Below are 24,739 nucleotides of genomic sequence, written 5' to 3'. Positions count from 1 at the left end.
CCTCCAGATGTTTTTTCTCTTTATTTGTAAAGAGGATTTATCCAGAAATGCCCTTATCCCATTGATCTTGGACTATTTCTCCATTTTACCAAGTTTCCACTGTTTCTACTGTATCTTCTGTGTCTACTGAGAGAAAGGTCCCAAGGCCTCTTAAATTAGAAATAAAAAAAACCCGGCCACCAATCTGAATTTACCACCCCTCTGAACTCGCTATGCCTGTTCGCTTAATTTGTTATTTTAATGTATGATTTTAAATTATAATTGTTTAATTGATGTTTTAGTGGAGGGTGGGATGTTGGAAGATGGGATTATATGGAATTTTAACTTGTAAGCCGCCTCGATTGTCGTTGACAGAGAGGCAGGATATAAATAAAGTTTTTATTATTACTATCATATTTATTTACAACTCACATTGATCACATTCATGTTCCCTTACTTTAGCCATCTACTCCCCCCATTCAGTTTACAAGCTGCTGTGCCATCACTTTTTAACAATCTAATTCTCTTCTTGATTCATAATTCCAGAAGTGGAGTCCATCCCCTTTGTCCCAAAATGCTTCCCAGTGCTTAATAAATGCAAACACACACACACACACACACACATTCTAGATTAGTGTCTGAAGGGCCAGTCTAGCTTTGCCTGTCTAATCAACCTTGCACATGGAATGGTTAGCACATCAGAGAAAGCAAACTTAGTAGCCCTAAATTTGACCTCAAACTAATCCATTTCCCATGGCTCTGGTTTTGATGTGCACTATAGCCACCGATTCCACCATAACACTGTCTGCAGCACTATCAAGATGTTATACCCACAGTTTTTCATCAGATAGGTACTCCCTTCACATCTCATTGGACCTACATTTTTCCTCACAGAATATAAACCTGAACAACAGTTACTTTCTGTATAACAGTCAGTCATATATAATTTTACACTTAGTTACAAATCCATCTCCCTCCCCCATTACATTCAATATAGAACAACTTTTGTTGGGTTCATCCTTATGAGCTATGCCATTTTGTTTCTTCTAATGTTGTATTGTATTTATAATACATTCCACCTCTTTGCAATACATTTTATTCCTTTCATACATATTATAACTGGGTGGCATTTCTGTATTTATACTTCTTGGTCCTTCACCTCATAACAGTCTAATTTTTTTACCAATTTAGTATTAAGCAGCCATATGTCATTGTTCGCTAATGCTTTCATATATATATATATATGATATCTTAAATTTCAGCTTTAATACTTAATCCTTTCTCTTCTTTGAATCTTTTAGTTAATTATTTCTTATGTACAATAGTTATTGTATGACCCAGTTTCTCTGCCCAAAATTTTAGCATACAACCCCAGTCTTTTTCATGCTTTCTCAGTTACTTTTCTTTTATTAATTTATCTCCAGCATCTCAAAGCATTTTAAAAAGCCAACCACCAGTTGTTGGGGTCATATTATCCTTCCCTTTTGCGGTGAATAACATTTTTGCTGCAGATATGAGATATAAAATAGAATTGGCCCTTCATATCCATGGAGGAACCCCACAGATGCCAAAAACACAGGACCTTGTGCTGCCATCAGGGTGAATGAGGCCCGGCCATCCACAGATGCTCAGATCCATGGATGGCAAACCCATAGTTGTGGTGGGCTGATTGTAATTTGGTATGTTTCCTTTCCTTTTCTCTGACTAACATACTCAGCAAAAAAAAAAAATTCAGATTCCATCTTAATTTTAATTTGGAATATCATCTGCATTGTTATATACTTCCACCCTAAAATTTTTAGTATGTGGACATGTCCACCACATACGATAGAAAGTCCCTTTAGTTTTTGCCACACTTCCAGTATTTTTCATGACCATTTTTGTATATTTTGGCTAATTTGGCTGGTGTTAAATATAATCTGTGGAACATCTTATAGTAATTCTTTTTTCTATCCATATTTAATAGAAACTTTAATTTTTATCCCACCACTTTTCCCATTTATAAAGATGTATTACATTTTCAATGTTTAAGACCCATCTTACAGAGAGCTTCACTGCTTCTTGCTCAATTTCTGTTTTTAATGTCTTTGACGGACCTACACCTTTAGAACAAAGACAATTGCCTATCTCTCTACTGACTGAATGAGGTCATTTCTGATGGCAACAAGCTCATTGCACTGAATTCACATATGTGATTTCTATGCATCAGTTAATATTACATGTGAGAATACACTATATTAGATAGCAACCACATTCCTTTTAACAAATTCCCTTCATGGGGGGCGGGGGGGAGTAATGTATTTTCAGTTGAGCACCCTCAGAATGGATGTTTATTTTGTATGTGAAATTCAGTAATTTTTACCTTAAGAGATGGGGCTGAAAAATTTTGTCAATGAGGCACCTTCTCACACTCAGTAAATCATGTCAGAGGTTGAGCAGGAGAAAGATTCCTTGATGCCACAGCTGACGTTCTAAGGTCCTTTATGGAGTTGTCATAATCAAGTCATTGACAAGTGGTGCATTGACACAGGAGCTGATGTTTGTGGTTCTAGTCTGTGGCTTCTTACTACTGAGGAGCCATTATAGATTGGGGATGTCTGTTAGCAATGTCAGGTCTATCACCAAAGCCACTGAGAAGCACAGTGCCATTATCCACAATGGACTGAAAACCATGGATGGTACATTGGAAGAGTTTTAGTTGGGGGGGAGGGTTACACAATAAACAGTGTTCTGTCACTTTCTTGTCAAGGCTATAAAGATTATTTCTAAGTGCACATCTGACTTGGTTGACAAGCTTTTTCACTTCATCAGGTGGGCATTGTGGTCTCAAAAATGCTAGTTGATGATCCTTTTTGGAGCGGAAACAAATGCAGTTGATTCACGGGTCTTAACTTTGGACAGTGGATCTTGCAATGTGTTCTAGGGTGAAACAGAAATAGAATCTACATATGTATAGTGGCCAGTGCATGCAATCACTGGGCATAATGGTCGATATTCGCAGACGGTGAATATTAAATTTCTTTTTAGGATACATAGAAATAAAAGGTTGTTCTGCATTTTTATGACTATTCATGACAGTGTCCGATGCAATGACTCCTGTTTCACACAGGTGTTTGGAAGAAAAAAGATTCCACTTTAAATATCAGTTTCTGTAAGGAATTAGAAAATAATTAGGATTTTGCTTTTCTTTGTGGCTTTGGGGGAAAAACCAAAAACTGCAGTTCTGTGAACAAAAGATAGAATGTTTTCTGTCCCCAAGTGGTGTTCTTTGTCATTATTTAATTAGCAAATATTTCTAGACTTGAAGCAAAGCCATCTATTTAACCACCAGAATACTTTTTGTAGGCAGACAGACTACAGCCTCAGTTTTTTTTAAGTCACAGGTCAGTTGCCGCCAGAGTGGTGATCCCTCCTGGAGATCCCAAATGAATTCACTTTTTACATTTAAGAGTAGTTGAAGTTATCTCATGTCACTATTTTTTTCTCTTTCTAGGTGATGTCATTGTCTATATTAATGAAGTTTGTGTCCTTGGGCATACTCACGCAGATGTAGTCAAACTCTTCCAGTCTGTTCCCATTGGTCAAAGTGTCAACCTGGTGCTATGTCGTGGATACCCTCTGCCCTTTGATCCTGAAGATCCTGCCAACAGCATGGTGCCACCACTTGCAGTCACGGAGAGGCCTCCAGTAGTAGTAAATGGAAGACATAACTATGAAACTTATTTGGAATATATTTCTAGAACTTCTCAGTCTGTTCCAGATGTAACAGATCGGCCACCACACTCCTTGCACTCCATTCCAGCAGATAGTCAGCTTGATAGCACATTCCCACCACCTATTCATGATGATAATGTTTCAATGGCTTCTTCAGGGGCCACGCAAGCTGAACTCATGACCTTAACCATTGTGAAAGGGACCCAGGGCTTTGGCTTCACTATAGCAGACAGTCCCACAGGACAGAGAGTGAAGCAAATTCTAGACATTCAGGGGTGCCCTGGTTTATGTGAAGGTGACCTCATTGTTGAGATCAACCAGCAGAATGTACAGAACCTGAGCCATGCAGAAGTAGTGGATATACTTAAAGAATGTCCAGTTGGAAGTGAGACCTCTTTGATTATCCATAGAGGAGGTAAGTCTAGAAAGTCTGCACAATTACAATAATATGTGTGAAAGGATTTCAAATATGTTTGCTGTTTCATTGTGCACAAAGTGGAAGAAACTTCTCTTCCTAAGTCTGTAAAAAATGTAAACTTAATGAGGCATGTAGGCATAATATAAAATTATAGTGTCAGTTCCCCTTCTCTTTTATTTTGAGACATTAAAAATACATGAGTATTTTTGTCTCCGTAAGTGAAAATGTAGTTGTTTCTGTCTGTCTGGGCTTCCATATTTTTTATTTTATTTTTATTTTTGTTTTGCATGACATCTGTACATAGAATGTTACAAAATGTACAACATAGCCGTATTTAACTCTCATATGTGAATTGATTCAAGGAGATCATATGATAATGCTGGCAAAGTTTATATGGTTCATCCAGAAGCAGGCTGTTTGATTTATTACATCCTCTTCCATATCATTTTGTAGGTATTAGACACAGCAGTTAGTTATGAGAGCTTTCTCTGATTTGGAAAATTTAATATCTGATTCAGTCCAAATTAAGTGATTCAATTACAGATTTGATCATTATCCCTGTGGCATAAATATGTGATTACTCATATCTACAAGAATTTTGTGAACAATTACTACACATTAGATTTAATTAGAAGCTACCCTATAGAATTAAAATTGATGGAGACATTTCCCCCCCAAAAAGGGAAGATTTGATAATATACTCTGAAGGGGCCCTCAATTCATTACAATTGCTAAAGTGGGAATTTTCAAGCATTTTTATAAAGCAACAAATGTTAAATTGGTTAAAAAAAGGAAACGTTAAAAAAATGGTTTAAAAATGCACATACAAAAATTAGCATAGCATTTGAAGCAGTCATGGGAAGGGTGCACTCTGTGAAAAACCTATTAAAAAAACTTGCAGCCCAAACTGGGAGCCAGAAGTGACATGATATCAATTTCAGGTCACCAAGGACTAGACTGTTCCATGACTGAGGGCAAGAATTGACTGTCATCTCTTACACTGTTGCCCACTGTTTTAAGTAATTTAAGATAATGTAATGGTGTTCCTGCATCCTCTGTGTGTAAGCGTTTGTGTGTGGGTACATAGGGAACAAATTGTCTCCTTTCCTTCCAAACCACTGAAGAGCTGCAGTGGAGGAGAAAAGGAGGGTTGGAAGTTCCATCAATGTACATTGGAATTAGATCTTTGTAAATGTGAAAAGGGTTTGTATAAGTACTGACTCAGGTTACCTACTTAGAGAGGAGCATTGGTGTGATCCCTTCTTCTTCCCATTTAATGCCATAGCTGGAATCTGAACTAACATGGGAGAAGCATTGTGAGAATTATCTGAGTAGTGTTAATGTAATGCAAAGAGTTTGCATCTTGAAATGATAAATTTCATTGCTTGTGCAAGCATGGTTATGACAGACATAAATCTGTTGCATAATGAATTCTACCCTTTTGCAGACCTTGTCAAGATGAAGTTTTTCCAGTTTTTCTAAAGTCTTTTGTACACATAGAATCATACAAGTGGAGAAGCTTCTAGTCCAGCCTCTACCTAAAAATCCAGTGTCATATTGCTTACATTAAGACCACAGAGCACTCACTATAACACTCACTATAATCCATATGATCACCGTTTCTATCGCCCAAAACAGATGGGCAGGAAAGAGCAGCTTCCAGCTGCTTCAGGGGCAGGGCATGCAATTGATGCATGTTCCTGGAGCAGCTGGAAGCTGCTCAGCCACCGCCTAAGGCAACCCGAAGCCAGTCAAAATAGGAATGTAAAAAAGCACTCCTTGATGGCAGCCCATTCAGGGGCATGGCAGCAGCCGCTCCAAAACCACAGTCTCCGGTTACTGTGGTCCCACACCAATCTGGTTCCAAGCTGCCAGTCTGCTTTGCCCCTATGTGTCCTAGGTAAACAGGAACAAATATCAGAAATAATTTAGAGGACGGAAAACAGTGTTCAATATTTCATTTTCTTTGTCTTAATTAGATCTATTCTTATTGTGAACCCCACAAATTCTATATAAATAAAATTTTGTTAACAGTGATTATGTTATACATATCTTAATTATAAGCAAACATATATAGTTGACTAACATTATAAGTATTACTGGTTTACTAAGTGAATCTTTCTTAAAAATATATTCATTATCTGTAAATATAGGGGATGTGCTGGCTTAGTGGTTAAGCTCGGAAGGTTGGCAGTTCAAGACCCGAATGCTGCATGATGGGTTGAGCTGCTGTCACTAGTCCCAGCTTCTGCCAGTTTAGCAGTTCACAAACATGCAAATGCAAGTAGATAAATAGGTACCACTTCGGTGGGAAGATAACAGCATTCGGTGAAGTCTTGCTGGCCACATGACCTCCAGAGCAATCCTCGGACAATGCTGGCTCTTTGGCTTAGTAACAGAGATAAGCACCATTCCCTACAGTCAGTTACAACTAGACATTCATATCAAGGGACTACCTTTACCTTTACCTTTATAGTTGACAAACATTATAATTACTAAATAAAATCATTCTTAAAAATCTATTTACTATCTGTAAATATTTACATAGGTATTATACATTTACATAGGCATTAAACCACTTACAATAGTTCCTTTTCAACAGAATAAAAATTTGGTTTTAATTTTCTTAATAGTTTATATAGTTATACATTGTCTTTTACCATATTTCAGAACTTCTTGTAAATGGACTTTTCTCAAAAAAAAAAAAATCTAAACTCCACATCACTAACCATAATAATGCATTAATTTTATCATGCATATCAATTTGTGTTTAATCCACAAGGGAAGGGCTATCTGGATGTTTCAATCTGTAACTAATTGACATTCCAGCAACAATCAATGAAATAATAGTATTTTCCATATCTTCTTATACTACAAAAAGTCTACATTGTTATTAATGCTGGGTTTCAAGAGAAATCATAAAACAGCATATATTTTCCAAAATCACGGTTCTGTGTAACTTTATTCTGAAACACCCATTATAAATGTACAAAATCTGTAGCCTCAAAGACACATTTTCAACAACCTAGATGACTGTGACTCAGGTAGACAACCTGTTCCACCTGACAAGACTGTGACTTGTCTTCACTGGCCAGAATACTCCAGGCTGCCCTCAAAATACTCTGGCCCTGAATTTCCCCTGGATTCCCAATCCTTGTTACCTCTTGCCCACAAGCAATGTCTCTCTCCACAGTGGCTGCCTTTCTATGCAATCCCCGTCCATTGCCCAGCACTGCCGTTGAGGTCATTACAAGACACCCAGACATGTTATCAATGCTGGGCCCCTCATTCTGACCTCAGAGCATGTACCATATAGGGAGGCTGCTTGTCATTGCTGTGGGGAGAGATGAAAACCCAAAGCAATAGGTAAGGTCATAAAAATCTAGTTAAGGGGAGGAAATGCCAAATCAAGTGCAGACATCATTAACACAGTTTGTGCCCAATTTGGGATTTGGAGCCTGTATCATGTAGACAGGAGCCTGGGGTGAATTCAGAGTAAATAACACATATAGACAAGCCCTCAGACTGAAACTCTAGGGAATTTATCACACAGGAAAGAAACACCAAAATCATGTGGATAAATGGGGTTTAAACCCAGGAATATTTTCAGATGACATAGCATGACTTGGGCGTTAATGCAACATCAACCCGTGCAGAAAGCTGAAAATCGCACTATTTTTTAACTTCAGGAAACGATTTTGTAGCTTTCTGCACAGGTTAATGTTGGGTTAATGTCAAAATCGCCCAGCATGTCTGAAAGCAGGATATTCCCGGATCCCAATAGTTTTCTCCCCCCCTCCCCCAATAAATCTTTATTCTGTTTGTTGTTGTGTGCCTTCAAGTCATCTCAGACTTATGACAGCCTGAAGGTGAACCTATGATGGGAATTTCATGGCAAGGTTTCTTTAGAGGAGTTTGGCCATTGCCTTCCTCTGAGACTGAGAGAGTGTGACTTGCCTGAGGTCACACAATGCATTTCCATGGCTGAAAAGAGGGATTTGAACCCTGGTATCTCAAAGTCCATGGGATTTGGGCGCTTTGCCTCCCGTGTGGCAAATTCCCATATCCTCTTATTTGTTACCCAGTCAGTCCCATTAAGTATCATAATCACTTGCATCTGAGCCGATATGCATAGGATGCACTGCTGAATTACAAATATATACACTCTTACCTAGAACACAGTGGTATTTATTTGTAAGTACATGTTTTGATGATTGCACTGTAAATCTCAAAACTTAGAAGCAATCACATGCATATCTCCAAGAATCATGATATATTCCTACCACCTGCTTCTATCTGCCCTGGTAAGATATCCACTGTGCATCTAGTTTAATAAGAATTTTGTAAATTTGTCCCAATGCTCCATTAAATCAATTCAGTCTACATTCATTCATTAAAGAAATTAGTTTGATTTAAATTTAACAACACACTACTGGACATCTGCTTCTTCAACGGCTTTATTATCCCCCATCCACCCTGAACCTGTTCACTCCACCCAAAACCCATTAGGTCAGATTTACTAGTCCTCCAGAGGAAATTTTTGAAGGCACACAGGGGCCACATAAGAGACAGCGTATCCCTCACCCTGCCACTATTCCACGGTTTGAAAAACTGTTCCACAAGTAGTATGATGCCATAGGATCTAGTCATTTATGTCTAATATAGAAATAACAGAAAACATAAGTTGTTCAATAATCTCAGTCTCTTTTTGTTACACAAACATTCTGTCCCATTCATCATCATGTGTTTTATCTTAGTATATTGGTTTCATCCCAATAGCTATTTTTCCCCCAATAAATCTTTATTCTGTTTGTTGTTGTGTGCCTTCAAGTCATCTCAGACTTATGACAGCCCAAAGGTGAACCTATCATGGGAATTTCATGGAAAGGTTTCTTCAGAAGAGTTTGGCCATGCCTTCCTCTGAGATTAAGAGAGTGTGACTTGCTTGAGGTCACCCAATGCATTTCCATGGCTGAAAGCAGGGATTTGAACCCTGGTATCTCAAAGTCTTAGTGCATGCTCAAACCACTGTACAGATTCAGTCTTCTTTATCTGAAATGCTTGGGACCAGAAGTATTTTGGAATTATTTTATTTTATTTTATTTTATTTTTGGATTTTGGGTTATTACCATATACATAATGAGAAATCTTGGAGATGGGACCCAAGTCTAAACATGAAAATCATTTATGTTTCATATATTCCTTAAATTAAATTAAATAATTTTATACATAATATGTTTAGTAAGTTTGTACATGAAACAAAGTTTTTTTGTACACTGAACCATGAGGAAGCAAAGTGTCACTATCTCAGGCACCCATGTGGCTCCCAATTTTGGAGTACTTAGGATTTCAGAATTCTGCATAAGGGATATTCAACTTTACCACAATGTCTCAGCTTTATTCAGTAGCTCTTTTAAAAAATGCAGCTAAGAATGAGATCAATTTGTCTTTTGAACCATCCCAAACTGAACATAATCTCCCACATTATATTATTTATTTTAATGTATCTTTCTTGCTATAGTACTATATCATATTTTTAAATTACTTGCTTACTTCTATTGGTTATGTCAGCATGTCAGCATCTAGATGCAATTTACTATATTGTATATTGGTCATATATGTGATGCATGATATTTATAATTTCTGGATGTTTTTAGACAATTTGCTTGAGCTAATCTAGTTTGAATATATTGGATATATTATTCAATGTAATAATCATGTAATATTATCCATTTAGGACATGCTTTTCCTGTATATTACTCAATCTAAATTATTTACCTAATGTGCAATTCATCTAGATTTGTCTATTCTGCCTTAAAAGTGGTATCAGTCTTTAAGATTCTGACTGAGACCAATGTTTCTACCTTTCAAGATGCAATAATATAAGGTTCTGGATATATATGCTTTTACATAAGCTCATTGCAGCAGATTTCACAATGTTCCCCATGTTAGGGATCGTTAGAAAATATGACATTCAACATCATTTTGCATTTATCCATATTTACGGTGCAGCCATACTTGAAAAATAGGTATTGTTCTGACAACTGCACTTCAACAAAAGGTATTGCAAAGCTGGAAATGGTAGAGAAAAATGGCAACAAACATGAGTTAAGAAGGGAAGCAACTCTCTCAAAAGGGAAGCTTGCTATATTTGGGGCTAGGGTTGCCAAACTGAAAATTAGAAGGGGCTCCTGTATATGTACTGGTTGTCTAGAAGTGATTTCATTAGGTGTTGTTTGTCATGCAACAAGGTACAAAGCAACACCTGCTGAAATTCCCTCTTCTGCACAATCATTAAAAGTAAAGGAACCCTCCTCCAGTTTTCATTCTAGAAACACTGTTTGGAGCTGTTTAATTTAGTGGGGAAAGGCATGTAAAAGTACAGATTATAAAATGATGCATGATGTGAAAAAAAACAAATGGAGAGCGCTCTCTCTCTCTCTCTCTCTCTCTCATATTAGAACGCAAAGTCATGTAGAAAAGCTAAATAGTTGGAGATTCAGCACATACAACAAAAAGTCTGTTTCAACATGTCAGGTAGTTAATTATGGAATTCAGTGCCACAAGGTGTAGGGAACAACCACAGACTTGGGCAATTTATTTTATTTTGGTTTATTTTTTCAATTTATAATGCATCTTTTTCTTCCCCCACTCTGTGTGACCCAAGGTGACTCACACATCAGTTAAAATAGAATACATTAATTAAAAATGAGTGGTTACTAATAAAATAAGATACAAATATTAAAGCATCAATATAGTCGGGCCTTGGTATCCATGGGATATCCGTTCTGGACACACACACACCACGGATACCAAAATCCACGGATGCTCAAGTTCTGCTGTCCTTTGTGGCCATGTATGCATGCATACAGCACCAGTATTAGGGACAATGGTACTTCAATGGCAGTGTGTGCATGTAGCTGCACCATTAGGGACAGTTTAGGTGAAACCCCATTGTCCCTAATAGTGACTTGGCCACATGCACGCGCCACCACTGGGGACAACAGTTGCAGCCACGTGCATGTGACGCCATTGGGAACAACACAGGTTTGCCATCCAGAGACACTCAAATCTACAGATGGCAAGTCTGTGGATACCGAAGACAAACTGCACTTGAAAACAATATAAAATCATGGCAAGAACAGTTAAAAAAAATTGCAGCACACACATGCCATTAAAAACTTTTCCAAAAGCAAGCTAATCGCCAAATGCTTATTCAAATAAAAAGGCTTTACCTGCTGGAAGAAGGACAGCAGGGAGGAGGCCACCCTGGTATTCCGTGGCAGAGAGTTCTATTGCCTGGGATCAGCCACCATAAAAGGCTGACTCCCATGTTCTCTCCAAACATTCTTTGAAGGTGGTGAGACTGAAAGAAGGCTATCCCCTGAGGAACTCAAAATTTGGACATGCTCATATGGGGAGACATAGACTCAAAACAGATGGACCAAAAGGAGCAGACAACGCACAGCCCCAACACAGCCAGAGGCCACAGCTTGTTTGGGACTGCAACGGCATCCTGCTTTGGAAGTCCCAGCTGATTGGGGGCCAGTCCCAGCTGGTTTGTCCCAATGTCTTTCAGCTGCTCTGAATCTAAGGCATAAAGTCTTGAAAAGGGATAACATAGGGCTGAAACAGATGGCCCTGTTAAGCTGGCTTTGAGCCAGCTTGGGAGCATGGCGTTTAGATGTGCCATGCCCAAAAGCTGGACAAAAGCTGCACCACGATTACAAAAGCTGGCTCTACAGGCAAAGGTGCAGCTTTTTTCCATCCCAAATAGGAACAGAATTTTTCCTCTCCTATTTAAAGTGGAAGCTGGCAGGATTAGGGTTGTGCATCTGTTTGCTGTGGCCCCAATCCAGCCTAAAAAGGGAGGCTCCAAACCTTTTTGGCCATCTGTTATGGCCCATAGATATTGGAGGATAAGGCTATCAATGGTTTATCTACTGGCTTACTGACATCAATATCCATGGGGTCTAAGGAATACTGCACTGATGTCTGGCTTGTGAGCTTGCCATAGTAACTGTTTAGCTACTATAGGAACAGAATACTATACACGATAAGCCCTTATACTGATCCATTGCAGCTCTTCTTAGATGCTGAAAAAGGATTTATGGTGTCTCACTTTAACAAGGGCATTATTGTTTGCTTTTTCATTATTCTTATCAGTTCAAAGTCACTGTTAAACTTACACATTTTACATGCTATAATAATATGAATCAGTCTTTGAGAAATTCATATATCCGTGTATCATACTGATTTTCTGTTGTGTAAACATTTAGAGATAAATACATAAAGGTGTGGAAATTGGAGGAAGAAACACCAATAATTTAAGATATACAGATGACACCATACTACTAGCAGAACATAGCATAGACTTGGAACAAATACTGAAGCAAGTCAAGGAAGAAAGTGCAAAGTCAGGTTTGCAGATGAACATTAAGAAAACAAAATAATAACCATGTGGAGAAACTAGAGCATGTCCAAAGGAGAGCGACTAAAATGGTGAAGGGTCTGTAAGCCATGCCCTACGAGGAATGACTTAGGGAGCTGGGGATGTTTAGCCTGGAGAAGAGAAGTTTAAGAGGTGATATGATAGTCCTGTTTAAATATTTGAAGGGATGTCATATTGAGGAGGGAGCAAGCTTGTTTTCTGCTGCTCCAGAGACTAGGACCCAGAACAATGGATGCAAGCTACAGCAAAAGAGATTCCATCTCAACATTAGGAGGAACTTCCTGATAGTAAGGGCTGTCCAACAGTGGAATGCCCTCCCTCGGAGTGTAGTGGAATCTCCCTCCTTGGAGGTCTTTAAACAGAGGCTGGATGGCCATCTGTCGGGGATGCTTTGATTTGGATTTCCTGCATGGCAGGAGGTTGGACTGGATGGCCCTTGCGGTCTCTTCCAACTTTATTACTCTATGATTCTATGATCTACATAACTTTAAAGTATATGATAAAGACATTGAAATAGTTCAGGATTTCCCATATCTTACCACAGAAAGGAGACTACAGTCCAAAAAAATCAGATGACTTGGACTTGGAAGGGCAACTGTGAAGGACCTAGACAAGAACCTGGAGTGTAGAGATATATAATACTAAAAATAGGCTTGTCCGTGCCATCATATTTCCCATTTCTTTGTATGGTTTTAAATCTAGACAGTGAAGAAAGCTGATAGGAAGAAAATGAATTCATTTGAAATATTGTGCTCAAGAAGAGTTCTGTGGATACTAAGATCCACTAAAAATATCAATAAATGAGTCCTAGGGCAAATCAAGCATGAATTCCTAGAAGCCAAGATGGCTAAACTGACACTGTTGTATTTTGGCCATATAAGAAGATATGACCACTAGAAAAGACAATAATGTCTGGTAAGCTAGAAGGCAGTAGGAAAAGAGGAAGACCACATTCCAGATGGATAGATTAAGTCAAATAAACCATGGCCCTGAATCTTCAAGACCTGAGATGATAGGGTGACTTGGAGGTCTTTTATTCATAGGGTTGTTATAAGGCCAAGTTAACCTGATGGCAGCTAACAGCAACAAAAACAAAATGTTGCTTACACAATCACTGGAAACCTCTTGTTCTTTTTCCATTTGTTGCCCTTTTCCGCTCACTTTTTTTCTTCATTATCTTTGCTAGATTTTTTTTTCTCAGTAATAACATTTTTCAGTATCACTTTGTGTCAAAAAAATGGAAAAAATGGATTCTGTTTCCTTTCCATAATTTACTGTCCCAGGTTCCTTTGAAATGAACTAATAAGTGTTTGTGTACATTTTGGTTGCAAATTCATTTCTGTTCCTGTTCTAATAGTTGGGGCTTTTAAATTGGTATAATATTTTTGTGTGTTTTCTTCATGTCAAAAGATGTTTGTTTAATGAAAAAAACCTCTCATAACTGCTTTCGATACTCCTACAATGTTTAGATGACTGTCCCTCAGCTCATAACTGGGGAGATATTGAACTGAGAACATTCTTCCATTTTTTTAAAAGTTATATCTTGAATGGTATTTCCCTTATATTATTTATGTTTCTAGATATTTTTCATTGGCTTTTTAATGAAGTGAAAGATACATTATTATTTTTTAATATCCCAGAAAACTTTTTTTCATATATTCCCAGAATTCAGTCCTTTCACATTTAATTGAACAATATTTTATCAATATATACAGATACAGCAGTGTAAAACTAAATCTGTATCAGTTTATGTTTGAGTCAGTCGATGAAAGTACAGGATTCTTTAAAAAAAATTAATCTTTCAGGGTTTCTTTTTCATTTTTCATAACCACTACTCACTCTTTGCTCATCTTAACACTTACATATAAATCCAGTTGCTAGTTCCAGCAACAACAGAGCCATTGAATTTGTTATGGAAACCCCATTAACTCACTCGGACCACTCAATTTGGGGCTAGCAAATGGCCTTACTGTCTACATAGAATACACCAACAATAGCTAATGTTTCTTTCTTGCAAATATTTGATCAAGCATCTTAAATGACTCTTTTCCTTTATAAATGAACACTTGGATATGCTATTCTGAATCTTGAATCGCTTGCTCTGCTTGCATTTTCTTTAAAATACTAGGCTTTGAATAAGATTGACCTATAGAGAGCAAAAAAATGAATGAATGACGGTATACAAAGCAAAATCTTTTAAATGTTTGAAATCATAAACATGCAGAAAGAACAAAAAGGTACATGTTTTGTTAAAGTAAATTACTGTTTTCTAGATTTAATCTGTACATCTGTTAACATAAGACCCTGATAAATTTTCTATATCATTAAAATGCCAGTTGCTAAAGACAGCCAGTGGACTTCTACAAAAGTTTCTATTTCTTAATATTTACTTAATATTTTTGACATGTCAGAAAAAATGTGTGACCTCACAATAATATTCTGTAATTCTGCATGTTTGCATGTGTGTTTGTTTGGAATGACAGTAGAAACTGATTGTGCAAGTTTTTTTTTTCATTTTAATATCAGTCAAATCTTATATTTTAAATCTAGTGAATAATGGTTATGTCACTGTGAAATGCTATTTAGCTTTGCATGCATATTGATTGCTGTAATTAAGGAAGGGATGTGATACATCTGGGTTGTCAACAGCTTTTGAAGGTTGACATAACAAAGTTCATCATAGTCTTGGCATTTCTGTGTAATTTAACAATCTGATGATATGGAAATAGCTGCTGGTGATCTTAGTGATCTGGAAATCTTGTATATATGATGTGAGCTATGCACAGGCAAGCAAAGAGGCAAGTGGAAATAACAGATTACCTTGGTAAATCTGCATTGATAAACATCTTTTATTTTTCAGATCTAAATATTAAGACCATGATTAGTTAAGAGGAAAGTGGATAATAAAATATGATAGTAATCTGCATGTATAATGTCTGCATATGCATCCACTTTACTTTAACAAAATAAGTATTTATTTATTTCATGGATTGGTAATCTGATTTCTAGGATCAGAGCAGATTACAACATAACTGCTTTTCCAATTGTTGCTTCTTGGTCGCAATTCCATTTTCTTATGGCTAAGTTTACTACAGGTTGAGTCTCCTTTATCCAAAATGCTTGGGGCCAGAAGTGTTCTGGATTTTGGTTTTGGTTTTCTGGATTTTGGAATATATGCATATACATAATGAGATTAGAGATGGGATCCAAGTCTAAACAAGACGTTCATGTATACACTTTATGCACGTAGCATAAAGGTAATTTTATTCATGATGTTTTTAATAATTTTGTGCATAAAACAACATTTATGTATGCTGAACAGTCAGAGAGCGAATGTGTTCCTAAACCACCCAGGTTGGATTTTGGAATATTTTGGCTTTGGGAATTCTGGATAAGAGAGATTCAACCTGTAATTCCAGGAAATCCAGATTTGATTTTTGGATTGATTGATAATAAGCAATCAGAGCTTTAAAACAACAGTATTCAATCAATTTATCCTACAATGACAAATAATTACAATAATTTAAGATAAATACAGCACACAGATTTGAGCAAGATTTGAGCATCCACAGACAGCAAGCCCTATTGACTTCAATGGCTGCACATGCATGAAGACCCAGCACAGCAGCCCCACACATACCGCCATTGAGTACTGAGAGACTTGAGGTCCCATGATTTTTGCCAGCTGTAGGGGGCCTGGAATGGAAAACTCACAACTAAGAAAGGCCCACTGTATAGCAGCAACAGATAAAACCTCAGTTAAAAGGACACCACAATAAAATTAACTAAATGCAGACTGGAATAAATAGGTTTTTAAATGTTTCTAAAGATCAGCAAAGAGCAACTGCATACAGTAGACCCTTGTTATACGCTGGGGTTTGGTTCCAAGATCCCCCGTGGATAACAAAATCTGTGGATGCTCAAGTCCCATTAAATATAATGACATAGCAAAATGGTGTCCCTTATAAAAAATGGAAAATCAAGGTTTGATATTTGAAATTTATACTTTTTTTGAACATTTTCAAACCATGGATGCTTGAATCCATGTATAAAAAAATCTGTGTATAAGAAGGGCCAACTGTACTCTTTTCTGAAGAAGATAATCCAAAAATGTAGGGTCACCTCAATTTGTGATACACAATAATCTCATGGTTCTCACTCCTTCCTAAGAGAGGAAAGTTAGTGAAAAAGTGGCACTTATGCTTATACTCAGGCCTGTTACAGACTGCCAAAATAAAGCTGCTTCGGGTCTCTTTGGTGGTATGCTATTTAAATGATGCATGGGTCCTAAGAGTCCGGAGGTCGTGCCAAAGCCACACTCCATTCCTAAGCTTTGGTGCAGCTTCCGGATTCTTAGGGCGCATGCATCATTTAAACAGCATACCTCCAAAGAGACCCGAAGCAGCTTTATTTTGGCAGTCTGTAACAGGCCTCAGAAACCTAAAATGATTTGTACTGATTACCTTTATGTTAGAAGGTGAATGCTTATTTTAACTACATTGATTCTAGATTACTGTTTAAATTTGCATTATATTTCTTCTGTTGTTGTATGCCTTCAAGTCATTTCGAACAAACCTAAGGCAAAACAATCACAGAGTTTTCTTGGCCAAATTTGTTCAAAGGGGGTAGCCTTTGCCTTCCTTTGAGGCTTCCATATCCATAATATCCTTTTGTAAGCGCAGTAACTAGAACTGTACGCAGTATGCACACAATGAATTTTGATAAGGATATGATATTGGCAGTTTTATTTCTCATTTCTTTTCTAATTACGCCCAAGATGGAAGCTGCCTGTTTTTATAGCAACCATACAATCGAATGACAGTTTCAGAGAGACATTCACCATAACGTCAGGATTCCTTTGCCAGTCGCTCCCAACTCAGATCCCATCGGTATATATATAAAGCCATGTGAGTGCACATGCCTAACTCCACGTTTTGCATTAGGCGAGTCTCTGAATCTCAACCTTGTGTTTTATCTGCAATCCTTTGTCTTCTGACGTATCTCCACCACAACTATTCTTCTTAAGGTAGTATACTGGCTGCTAGTGTTAGTACTTTATAGGTAGTTTTGTGTTCTCTTAATAAGTCCATATACATTTACCCCTTTCCTTGATAAGTTGTTGCTGTTGTTGTTGTTGTGTAAGTAATTTCCAACTTATGGCAACCCTATCACATGGTTTTCTTGGCATGTTCTGCTCAGAGAATGTTTGCCATTCCCATCCCCTGAGGCTGAGAGTGTGGCTTGGCCAAGGTAACCCTGTGGGTTTCATGGTCAAGTGGGGATTCTTACCCTGATCTCCAAAGTCATAATCTAGTGCTCAAACCACTACACTACTCTGGCTTTCATCTGATTATTCATTTATTCATTCATTCATTTATTTCAGTTAGCTATTATTTTGTGGCAGTCATAAAGTTGCCACCTTTAGTTGCTGTACTGGTTGTTGTCTTAATGAAATTGTATACTGCATTTTCACTGTGAAAACCTTCCTGCAAATAGGCAATTAAGCAATGTCTTTTTCACCAGAATCAAATCTCCAAGGTCACTGTGTATTCCTATGCAGAGATGTGCATTGCTTGCCTTCTGTAAATTATGCCCCACGGTATTTAGTGCTGTTTTCTTTTCACATTTTGATTCCTGCTCATTCTTCCTCTTCTCTTCTGCATCTTGTATCTAGTAGCCATGTACATAAACATTTCTCTTTCTAATCTCTTTAACAGCATGCAGTGACTTACCACCCTTTCATTTATCCCTTCACCTCTGATTCTCCTTCTCCACATTAATTTCAGTTAAAGATAGCACTGATGAATACTTGCTCCTTTTCCTTTCCAACACTTTGCATTTCAAGATTCTGTCAGAATCTCAGAAAGCGTGGCTTCAAGCTAATTTTGTTTTCACATATGGGAGTATTCTGATCATCTTTCCCTGTGGTGTTTCCACGAGTTTCTGTAAAAAGACTGATTAGTGCATATGTTTCCAGAAAGTCTGATTTAGTAATATTTATTACCAACCATCTTCTAAACTACAGGGGATATGGAGAAATATGTTTCCATATTGTCTAAAGATTTGAACCTAAACAATGAAGTTATAATTATTTGTTTTCAAATCTTTGGTCCAAAATACACTGCAGAAATAATCAACTTTGAGATCACTTTAAATATCATGACACAATGCTGTGGAATCCTGGGATATGTAGTTTGTTGTGGCACCAGAGCTCTCTAACAGAGAAGGCTAAATGTCTTACAAAACTACTCTTCCCAGAATTCCCTAGCATTGATCTAGGATAGATAAAGAAGTCTCAAACTGGACTATTTCTTCTGTGTGCTTTGGACCTTTGTCATTCATCTCCATAGAGTTGTGTGAATTATATCAGAATTATAAATAGGAAACCATAAACCATCATATTGAGAATATGAATTTAAGACTTTAGAATAAATTGTAGTTATGGTTTAATAGGTATTAAACTGTGTTGATAACAGTTTGTGTATTGTACCCAAAAGGTAGCTTGTTGTTAAGGTGTCACTTCTTGTTGTTAACGTGTCTTTGTATAGTGTACTTATGTAAAATATTGTTTTTATGTTAGTGATTCAATTCTCCTATATATTTCATTATGATAATTTGAATTAACAGTCTTTGTAAAGTGGTATTACTAGTAGAACAATGCTCAAACGCATGCTTACGTGTGTACTAAGCTTTAGTGGTAATTTTATTAATAAATTCAAAAGGAAGCTGCTGGTGGAACATGCATATAAAGTGTGTGCAGGTATGGAGATGGGGGGGGCCTTAACTTGTATTAGCATTAATTCAGTGGAAACAGGAGAGAAAACATCTCTGAAGAATTCTTTTTATTGGAGAAAAATGTTCATTATTCAGATACAGGTGTTGGCACTTCTGTTACATAAAGTATGGGAATTACACATTAAAGCCTCTGCGTGCAAAGTGAGGCAATAGTATCCCATTTTAATTCTGCAGCTGTTGAAATTCTGCCAAGAAGAGCTTTAGGACAGAAATTGAACATTTTTTCCCCATATGAAGTAGTACAACTGCGTAGCTAGAGAGAAAGCAATTATGTAGACTGGGATGTAATCAGAACAGAAGGACCTGAACTTTTGTCCTTGTTGAAAGTTTTGCATAATGTTTATTGTGCAGTGACTAATGTCTTGTGGTTGTGGGGATAAATTACAACATTTGGAAACATATCAAAGCATCATGTGAGATAATGGTTTAATGTTGATTTGGAAGGCAAGAGTGGTCCAATGTTTAGTTTCAGCCAGAGGAGATCCATTGAATCAGTGGGCCTCATTTAATTATTGACTTAACAATTCCCATTCATTTAATGGGCCTGTTCTAAATGGGACTAACAACTGGATTTAGTCAAGAAATATGCTAATAGGAAAAAAGATTTTTTTCTTAAAATTTTGTCACTCAAGAGCCAGCCAAACCCAATCCTCCATATCTTATGAGTTTGCCAAAGGTAGCATTTAAGAGAGAGGTGTCAAGATATACTCAACTAACAATTCTGTGCTTATGTTATTTAGGGTGTATGTAAAGATTACTTCAATATGTTGAATGTCTTTTATTTTGCTCTGCACAGTTTGTGTAATGTTCCTATTAAGCTCTCTGTTGGACTTTCCAAACTTTTGTTGGAGTACACTGTGTCAAGAATATGATCTGTAACCTCAGAACAATATTGTGTGGAAAAACAGAAATAAAATGAGATAATATTCTATGAAACAAGTGATATCATTATTGTGAGAGAAACATTAGATGTAGTGCTTGGGAGTGATCTAATGATGAATGAAATTCACCTTAAAGTCCAAAAGCATGAAATCGTTATCCTTTATAACTCCCCCTTAAATTCATTTTGTTGGGGCTAGTGCACTGAGTGACCCATGCTGAGATGACAACCGCTACTGGATACAATGTGGCACATCAGCTGCAATCCCATTACAACCAATTGCAATGGTGTCAAAGGTGCACAGAGAACATGCACTGATATTTGATCCCATAATAGCCAAAAGGCAATTAGGTGACTAAGGCCTGTTACAGACTGCCAAAATAAAGCTGCTTCAGGTCTCTTTGGAGGTATGCTGTTTAAATGATGCATGCATCCTAAGAATCCGGAAGCTGCACCAAAGCTGCACTCCAGTGCTTAGGAATGGAGTGTGGCTTTGGCGCGACCTCTGGACTCTTAGGACCCATGCTTCATTTAAATAGCATACCTCCAAAGAGACCCGAAGCAGCTTTATTTTGGCAGTCTGTAACAGGCCCAAGTTGTGTTTCCACCATTCCCTATGGCCTATGCAGAAGCAAAAGCAGCCCACATTGCTGTGCCCATACAATGTTTTCAGTGGAAACAAGTATGAAGTTGAAAACAGTAATGTTACAACAGCACAGGAAACATTATTTTTTAAAAGAAACACCAAATACTAAAGCAAGAGTATTGTTTTCCCATCAATCCATCTACTTCTATAATTAGCTTTCACAGTTTTGGCCCCAATCTGGCATTTTTCCAGTTCAAAAAGAATGGCAAAATGCCTCTCCTTTTTGGAGCATAAAAGAGCTGCCCTTTCCATCATGGCGGTGGGTCTTGTGCACTCCTGCAGCGTGCAGCATCTGAACACCATTCCACTGGAGCACTATAACACTGTCTGCTATCTGGGCGGATGGGTGGAGTGACACCAGCTTAGGGGTGGTGTTGGGGCACGTGTCATCTAAACACGCCGCCCCCAAGCCGGCGCTTACTGCCGGTCTGTTTCAGCCCTCAATCTAAATATATTTTGGAAGAGCAGCAAAATCGCACTTCTGTTGTATAGTGGGCCCTCGGTATCAGCTGGAGTTTGGTTCAAGAACCTTCTGTGGATGCCTAAATCTGTGGATGCCCAAGTCCCGTTATGTGCAGTGGTATAGTAGAATGGCATTCCTTATATAAAGTGGCAGAATCAAGGTTTGTTTTTTGATTTTTTTTCTTTTATTAAATATTTTCAAATCATAGTTGGTTGAATCTGTGGATGAAGACTTTGTGGACACAGAGGGCTCTCTGTATATGTAATCCTGACAAGCGTACTGCAAAATGGGCCAGTGTTATAAGCTACATATTGCTTTTGTGTATGTGTGTGTGTGTGTGTGTGTGTGTGTGTGTGTAGTGGGAATAGAGAAATCAGTAGAAACAAACGACAGATTTGTCTCTGTTGCTCTTGGTAGCTCCCCACCACTACCACCTTTTTGAATCCAGTAGGATGTTTGTTTTTTACTAGTTCAATGCTGCTGTGGGTTATGGATTTGGTCCTGATTGGTGAAAAGAGGGGGCTTCAGATCAAATGGTAAAAGGTCTCCCCTGACATGTCCTACAATCCTGTTCCTAAGAGTAATGCCAGAATTTTCTGTGAGCGTCTCAAAGACATCTGAGGGAAACATACCACTCCTCCAGGAGGAGACACTTCAGGGTTGAAATATGCTTGGTTTTCATGTTAATACAAAACCAATCTTTTCTGTTATCTCAGAAAACGGAAAGCATTTGTCCTTTTGTTTTCTGAGTTTTGCCACGTAACCTCAGGTAACAAAATAACAGAAATGCATACATTAGTAAAAACAAAACTATGTGTTGATATTATTTTAATACTGTCACCAGTAAGCAGGTATTCAGGGAGACTTCTACATGCCAAAATGTGTATTGCAAACTTATACATGCAAGAATATGCTGATGAAAATTATTGAAAGGGGGACTTTCAGTTCATAGCTACATTCAAACCCATTCATTTTCCACAAACATATGCTTCATCTTTTATCTCTTTTTTTGGAGCCAAACTCCACTTCAGTTTATCTTGTACTCCTTTGCATTGCCTTTAGCTTATAGAGAGTTGGGTTTATATATACATCAAGAACACATTTCTATTTTTAGAACAGTGTCATTGTTTGAATCTTGTGAGATCACTTGTATTTCTTTTAAAAAAAATATTTTCCCTTTGGATGTTTGAACAAAGTGCAGGGATATTATTATTAATAATATTAGTATTCATATTGTTAGTATTTTAAAAACCCATGATAAATTTGCAGTGTGGAAAGAAATCAAAGTCTCCACATGTGAGTCTTAAAGAAGAGCCTTCGTCATGTTCTTTGGTGCTGAAAGTAAATTACATTTCAGTGTTTCTAATAGAACAATCTGCTAACATCTAGAAAAAGAATAAATTAATGCTGCTTCTTTCAAACAGAAAAAAAGAATAGAAGTAGCTTATGTTAAATAATTCATCCAGGATTCGCTAGCCTCATGAAAAGGATGGGTAGGGGAGTTTCAAATAGTTTTGCTACTTCAGTATGATCTGGACATTTGGAGTTACAAACATTGCTGGAAATAAGACTACACAACCATGCTTTGTTCCTAATGTCCTTGGGAGGTTACCTTCAGGATTTTTTATGACAAGTTTAAAGAGGCTACTATATTCCTCTCATCAGAGATTAGCCTGCATACCTTGACTTGCTAGAAGCTTGAAATAATTCAGTTAATTAATTCAATTAATCCAAATGAGTTTCAATAGGAGTCCTGAATTTGAACTGGATCCTTACATAACCCTAAATAAACTCCTTGCCTTGTATGCTCCTATCCCAAAGCTCCCTTTGCCCTTGCAGTCAGAGCTTGCAAGCATTCTGTTCAGGTTCAGGTACACCTTCTAATAGCATGGAGGGAGACTTGAGCTGTCTGTCCTGCTCCATCTATTGCATAAATTCCTCCCAACAATCAAAAACCTCAATAGGGCCAGATTCCAGATCATGGAACAATCTGAGAGGAGATGGAAGTGATGGCATGAAAAATCCCGCTTCCAAACTTCCCACTTAGAATGAGAAGCCAAGTGTGGAGCTGCTCCACCCTCCAAGGCTTCAGGTAGTCATACCTGAATAGAACTATTTTTCCTTTTCTGCATGGCTTCCTGGATGGCGTATCCATGCTGCACAGTTACAGCAGTTTGATATCACTTTAACAGCCATGAGGCCATTCTACAGAATCTTGCGAATCATGGCTTGGTGAAGTATTCAAAAGTATCTTCTATAGAACTTGGAAGTACTGCAAGGCCATCTAGGAGAGAGTTCTAAATATTTCTTATACTAAAAAGCCTAGGATTCCGTAGGATGGAGCTATATTTAAGAGGCATTCAACTGCCACAATTGCTATAATCCTATAATTGTTCTAATGTGGATAGAATAGATTCCATTTCTTTTAGATTCCATTTCTCTGCAGTGAGACTTCCCAGTATCCCAGTCTCTAATCACTGCATACATACTGGTCCATGAGTGTTGACCCTAGGATCAGCCCTACTACAAGGATGAATGATGTGCCTCAGTTCACAGATGCAGAAGACAGGGAATCCTGGCAAGATGTTGGAGGATGGAGCTGGCTATGCACCACAGAATCTGTTCTGCACCTCAAAAGCAAGTGTGCATTGGTTGATGACAGGCACTGCTGAATTAACATTCATTTGCCAATCTTGACATTTATACATGTAATGGGGGGTCACTTTGTGCTTTCCCCAGGTAGCCAAATGTATTGGGCCAATTTAGATAGGGACCCATATAGAAGGCTCAGTCCCATGGGGAAGGTGGCATGATGAATTAATGCCAACTAGAAGTCCCAAACAAAGCAGCCCTTTTGAATCAGTGGGATTTACATTACTATCAACTTACCATTTACCTGTTGATTCAATGGGTTTAGTTGGGACTACCAAGTGAACATTCACTAGAGAGCCAATGTGGTATGATAGTTTGCATGTTGCACTAGGACTTTGGAGACCAGGGTTCGATTGCCGTCTCAGTCATGGAGACCCACTGGGTGACCTTGGGTAAGTCACACTCTCTCAGTCTCAGAGGAAAATTGCTCTCAGCCTCAGGGGAAGGGGATGGCAAACCTCTTCTGAACAAATCTTGCCAAGAAAACTCTACGACAGTTTTGTCTTAGGGGTCAGCATATGACTTGAAGGCACACAAATGATTTGAAATGACTTGAAGGCACACAAAAACAATTGAAAAGACATTGGGTGACATTTGTTTTTGCTTTTACCTTCTACATTCATAGTTTTGGATAGGACTTTATTAGGTGTGTGTACTATTTCTTTTTTAGTTTTCCTAACTATTTTAGTGGGAGAATTGATGTAATCATAAGCATAGAGTGTGCATTACATGCAGCTGGC

At 37.8% G+C, this 24,739-nt stretch overlaps 1 protein-coding gene across 2 annotated transcripts in view; it reads left to right on the top strand.

Moving 5' to 3' along the window:
* Positions 1-24,739, top strand: part of MAGI2 (membrane associated guanylate kinase, WW and PDZ domain containing 2) — a 789,679-nt gene that overhangs the window by 600,088 nt on the left and 164,852 nt on the right. For both annotated transcript variants that reach the window (XM_089524612.1, XM_089524611.1), the window contains one exon: positions 3,473-4,108. In XM_089524612.1, the coding sequence (XP_089380738.1) occupies positions 3,473-4,108 (636 nt within the window). The remainder of the gene's footprint in view (positions 1-3,472; positions 4,109-24,739) is intronic.

This window comes from Sceloporus occidentalis, unplaced genomic scaffold (genome assembly GCF_023333645.1).
Source record: "Sceloporus occidentalis isolate IW3139 unplaced genomic scaffold, rSceOcc1.0.p SCAF_5, whole genome shotgun sequence".
In the NCBI taxonomy this organism is placed as follows: domain Eukaryota; kingdom Metazoa; phylum Chordata; class Lepidosauria; order Squamata; family Phrynosomatidae; genus Sceloporus; species Sceloporus occidentalis.
Note: the sequence above shows the minus strand (reverse complement) of the source record. Positions and strands in the feature narration are given on the sequence as shown.